Source organism: Garra rufa, chromosome 22 (genome assembly GCF_049309525.1).
Source record: "Garra rufa chromosome 22, GarRuf1.0, whole genome shotgun sequence".
NCBI lineage: Eukaryota > Metazoa > Chordata > Actinopteri > Cypriniformes > Cyprinidae > Garra > Garra rufa.
This window is the reverse complement of record NC_133382.1, coordinates 3,078,007-3,083,897: the sequence shown is the minus strand read 5'-3', so window position 1 is coordinate 3,083,897 and position 5,891 is coordinate 3,078,007. Positions and strand designations below refer to the sequence as shown.

Here is a 5,891-nt window from a genome sequence, read left to right as displayed (position 1 = left end):
ACATTTCAAATGCGGGCCAGATGTGAGACAAAGAAGTGTTGTGTTGTTTCTCAATGCATTTCTCAGTTGCAAGCCTTCAAAGCTGTCAGGATATTAATACCAACCAGAGTCAATCTTGAAGTACATGATAGATTTGTTTTTCTCTGCAAGTGGTCATACAGTTTGGGTGCACATTTGTTTCTCTGAAACTTGCACTTTTGACAACTTCCACTAAAAAGCTTTGAAAGGAGGTGCACAGAGATTCATAAATGTTTAAGTAGTTCAGTCTGCACACTTGAACAAAGAGAAACACACTGTATCATCAGTTGTGAATTTTAATGTTTATGAACAATGATAAATTACATATGTAGAAAGTATGCAACCCTGGATCGCAAAACAAACTGAGATTTATAAATCATCTGAAAAGCTGAATAAATAAGCTTTCCATTGATGTATGGTTTGTTAGGTACGACTATTTGAGAATCTTGAGTCGGGCAAACAAAATCAGAAATCTAAATATCGCCTTTAAATTTGTCCACATATATTTCTTAGCAATGCATATTACTAATCAAAATTTAACCTTTGATATATTTATGGTAGGAAATATCTTCATGGAACATGATCTTTACTTAATATCCTTAACCCTTGTGCGACCTTATGGACATTTTTGTCCATTTCAGTTTTGTTTTTTGTTATAAGTGTGACTGTCTTAATGCCAACTGCATACATTTTGGCTCAGGTGTTTATTTTTATTGACATTTTAATATTTCACCATCATTTCCTTTAAAAAATTAATTTTACCCTCCCTACAAAAATACTCAAACTCAGGACCTTAAGGACAAAAATGTCCACAATGAAACCCATTAAAACTGCAATTTTTTAACCCAGGGCCATTTGACTATAAAATGATGCAATTCATTCTATCGGCAAGGCTTCAAATTTGACATTTTTACCATGTTTTACTAGATTGTGCCATTTTTTTGTAAATTTGCCATATACTTTTAAAAAAAATCCAATGTAAATGCCTCAAAATGAATGTTGTTGTTTTTCACTGACACACCCAAGAATCTAATAAGCCAAGAAAAAAAAATTCTGCTCAGCATTTAGTATATGGAAATTACTACTATTTTTTATTTTTTCATAAAAAAAACACGTGGCATTATGCAAACAAACCAGCATTTAAAGGGTTACAATTCTGAAACGTAATGAATGTTTGGTATCTATGGACAGAACAGATGCTGGTTAAAAAATCGACATCAGTGAAAGTGGAAAAAATATTAATAAATCATATTTTTATGACAGTTTTTGGACATGGACATTTTTGTTGTATTCTATGTGTAACTTTTTTTTTTTGAACGCACAAGGGTTAATATTTTTGGCATAAAAGAAAAATCAATCATTTTGACCCATGCAATTTATTTTTTGCTATTGCTACAAATATACCTGTGCTACTTGAGACTGGTTTTGTGGTCCAGGGTCATATATGAACTCCCCCCAAAAATATGTTTTGGATGATTATATGCAAATATTCTATACATGCAATAAAGTGAAATATTAGCATCAAAGCAGAAGCATAAAATAGTGGCGAAATGATAAGTTGCAATATATATATTTACACAAAAATGAAATAATAAAAATATAATTACCCTGTGTAGATTATACATATATTGCCATATTTTTAAAATATCATGTGTTTTTAATTACTGTATATACAAATATATATAGAAACCAGTGTTGGCCATTAACATCTAATTTATCAACTGTTTTCAAACAAATTCTCAACCGCATTCTTTTCTAATGTGTCACTCGGCAGTCGCACAAAAATCCTCAAATATTTGGTCCAAGCTGGATGCCATGACAACCATGACATCATCCCATAGCCCACAATCAGTCAGACAGCGCTGGTACAGGAGGGCAGAAATTGCATAATCATCCATGCAATACGGCCCTTCCTTTGCGTGGAAACCAACGGCTTTGCTTTTATGGTGAAAAACATATCGACTTCCACCCGCCACTTATCACCCCCCAGTCCGCTCATATCTTTTTCTCTATTGCACAGACGTAAACACAATCTCAAAGACTCATACTTTAAAGTGTACTAGAAACATGTGGGAAGGAATGATTGTTTACAACGTGGGAATGTGTTATGACACAAACCCTTGTAAATATTTAAAACAAAGACGTACTAAGCTAGGATGCTTTGCACGTTGGTGTCATGCAGGACGAACCCTTCAGTGTCTCTGTTGCAGTGTGTTGGTGAGCTCTTGTGAGGGCAGAGGAGGGCGTGGAAATGCCTCCGAAAGGTTTCCGACAGACACGCGTATAGTATTGGATTGGCGCAGCTCCATGAGTACGACAGGAGAACAACAAACTCAAAACCACGTGTGAAATCAAGCACTAAGTCTATTTGGTGCAGAGAGCAAAAGTTGAAGACGTAGAATGGCACCCAGCAGATGCCAAAAACCAAAACAACTGCTACTACCATCTTAGTAACTTGTTTTTCAAATCTGTGGCTTTCCATTGACGTTTGCTGTCTGGCGTTTCTCAGAGTCACTAGAAGTGCTGAGTAGAACACGATCATTATAGTAAACGGCAAGGCGAAGCCTAGTACGAATGTGTAGCTTAGAAAGGCCAACCACCAAGAGTCAGATGCAACATGAGGGTCAACGGTGCACAGTCCATAGTTGGCGGAAAAGTGAATAGCCATTGGGATCACTGGAAACAGAGAGATGAACCACATTAACGCAGCGATGATTTTCGCTCGCCGTGGCGTTCGCCAACGAGCGAAGCGTAGAGGATCTACCAGAGCCATGTAGCGATCAACACTCATCACCGTTAGGCAAAACACGCTTGTGAATTGATTAATGCCGTCCAGGACCATAACCAGCTTACAGACGGCGTCTCCGAAGATCCACTGGTCTTGGAAGTTTTGGATAGCAATGAATGGGAGTCCTACCATGAAGAGTCCGTCTGCCAAAGCCAAGTTGAAAATGTAGACGGTGGTCGCCGAAGACATTTTGTCCAGTTTGAGAATTGTTACGATGACTAGCGAGTTCCCGGCCAGTCCTACGATGCACACCGCCAGGTACAAGACGGCCATGGTGATGCTGAACGCAGTGAAGTCCTCCTGAATGAAGACGTTGTTTATTGCAGCACTGTTTAGGTCTAGAATGGACACGTTGTCGTAAATCATTCCCAAAGGTTTTTCGGTTTCCATTTCTGGTCTGATGGTGAAATGAATTAGATCTTGATGAAATGTCAAAAATGGTTTGTAGTTCAAATGTATTAGATTGTGATGATTTTCTGGTCAAAAATGTATGTTAGTCCTTGCAGAAGATCAAATGTATTAGAACTTGCCAGAATGTCCGCTCAAAAATGGATGTTATTCTTTGCAAGAAAAGTTCAAATGTATAAGATCTTGGTGAAATGTCAAAAACGGTTTGTAGTTATTGATGGAGAAGTTCAAATAGATCTTGCTGAAATTTCTGGTCAAAAATGGTTTGTAGTCCACAAAGAAGTTCAGGTGTATTAGAACTTGCCAAAATATCAAATGGTTTGTAGTCTTTACAGAAGAAATTCAAAAGTGTTAGATGTTGGCAAAAATGGTATATAGTTATTGCTGGAGAAGCTCAAATGTATTAGATCTTGCCAGAATTTCTGGTCAAAAATGGATATTAGTCCTTGCAAGAAAAGTTCAAATGTATTAGATCTCTGAAGACGTTCAGGTTTATTACAACTTGCCAAAATTTTGTTCAGATGTATTAAAATGGTTTGTAGCTATTGCTGGCAAAGTTCAGATGTATAAGATCTTGCTGAAATTTCTGGTCAAAAATGGTTTGTAGTCCTCAAAGAAGTTCAAATGTTTTAGAACTTGCCAAAATATCCAAAATGGGTTGTAGTCTTTACAGAAGAAATTCAAAAGTGTTAGATGTTGGCAAATGTCAAAAAAGATGTGTAGTTATTGCTGGAGAAGTTCAAATGTATTAGATCTTGGCAGAATTTCTGGTCAAAAATAGATGTTAGTCCTTGCAAGAAAAGTTCAAATGTATAAGATCTTGCTGAAATTTCTTAGAAAAAATGGTTTGTAGTCCTTGAAGAAGTTCAGGTGTACTAGAACTTGCCAAAATATTACAAAAATGATTTGTATACCTTATAGATGGTGAAATATCAAAAATGGTTTCTAGTCATTTCAGAAGTTCAATTGTATAAATACTTGCCAAATTGTTTGGTGAAAAACAGTTTATATTCTTATATTATATTATATTAAATATTATTAAAAATGTATGTAATGTATGTTCAAATGTATTAGATTTTTGGCGAAATATCAAAAATGGTTTATAGTCATTGCAGGAGAACCTATTATAAGGACTTGCCAAAATTTCGGGTAAAAAATGGTTTGTAGTCCTTGCAGAAGTTCAAATGTTTTAGACGGTGCTGAAATTTCTTGGAAAAAAATGTTTTTCAGTCCTTGCAGAAGTAAAAGCATATTAGAAAAAGCCAAAATATCTGGAAGAAAATGGTTTGTAGTCTTTGCAGTTAAAACACATTAAAACCAAACAAATTTTCTGGTCAAAACTAGTTTGTAGTCCTTGCAAGAAAAGTTCAAATGTATTAGATCTTGCCAAAAGTTTTGGCCAAAAATGGAAGTTAGTTCTTGCAAAAATTTAAACGTATTTGAAACTGGAAGAAAATGGTTTGTAGTCCTTGTTAAAACGTATTAAAACAAACTTTCTGGTCAAAAATAGTTTGTAGTCCTTACAAGAAAAGTTCAGATGTATCAGATCTTGCCAAAATGTCTAGCCAAAAATGGATGTTAATCCTTGCAAAAATTCAAACTGGAAGAAAATGGTTTGTAGTCCAGGCAGAAGTTCAGACGTATTAGAGCTTGATCAATTTCTAAGTCAAAAACTGTTTGTGGTCCATGCAGTCCTTGCAAGTTCAAACATATCAGATCATGCCAGAATTTGTTCTTGATCTCCACAGGTTTGCATCCACCTTGTCCTGGAAGCTGGTTTATTTTTTTGTCCCACCTTGAGAACTTCCCCAGTTGGTCTTTGAAGAAATTTCAGCACAAGCTCAGAGTAAAAACAAACTTCACCCCAAAAAGCTGGCACTCGAACGAGAATCCAGAATCCCAAGCAGCAATCTAGTGAGATCTTATATATCCCCCCAGCAGCGCCTAAAGTGTGTGTGAGCGTGTGTGTGTCCAAAGTCATCCGTCGACTCCCGATAAGCCGCGCCGGCTCGTTCCAATCCGCTGTTCTGAGGTTTCCAGGGTGCCATCTGTTACAATACTTTTGTTTTCATAACCAAACACTCTTGTCAGAAGGTCCATCCAGTCTCTTTCTTTCACACTCCCTTCCTCACTCCCTCTCATTTTCCTCCTTCTCTCCACCCCTCTGTTTCCTCCCTTCCCTCGCAGTTCAGTGGGGGGTCAATCTGAGCCGATCAACCCCCAACTTCCCCTCTGGGCCACCCACTTTACAAATACGTCCCCAAAGGATGAGTGATGAATCTGGCTTGTTTTAATGCGCTGCGTTCCCCCCTTCGCTGTTTATATTTCTCGCTGATTGTCTTTGTTTGTCGGTCAGTGAATCATTCATCACACGCAAGGCCTCGGCGGGTGGAAACGGTCGCAGATAAAAGGCCAAGAGTAATGAGCGATCACCTTAGTCCTGTTCCTCCTCTGACACGCATAGTTGGAATGCCGCAATTCTCACAGTGATTTTCCCAGGATAACAGTAACTGAGGGAGGTAATGGTTATATGGTAGGCTATATACTCACCTCACTGGTAGTAGATAATCATTATGCAATACCCTAAATGTTTTGGAGATCAGTCTACTCCGAATTCCGCGAAATCATTCCTAGAATTTGGAATTGTCCATTGGCATGTTACTGTAAACTTGGAAAT

At 37.4% G+C, this 5,891-nt stretch overlaps 1 protein-coding gene across 1 annotated transcript; it reads right to left on the bottom strand.

Moving 5' to 3' along the window:
* Positions 1-301: 301 nt before the first annotated feature.
* LOC141297904 (somatostatin receptor type 2) lies at positions 302-5,336 on the bottom strand. The gene has a single exon (XM_073828372.1). The coding sequence runs from the start codon at positions 3,194-3,196 to the stop codon at positions 2,165-2,167; it is 1,032 nt and encodes a 343-aa protein (XP_073684473.1). The 5' UTR covers positions 3,197-5,336; the 3' UTR covers positions 302-2,164.
* Positions 5,337-5,891: the final 555 nt, after the last annotated feature.

Bases quoted from the DNA above. Each gene is read 5' to 3' on its own strand.
- LOC141297904 (XM_073828372.1), bottom strand. From the start codon at position 3,196: ATGGAAACCGAAAAACCTTTGGGAATGATTTACGACAACGTGTCCATT.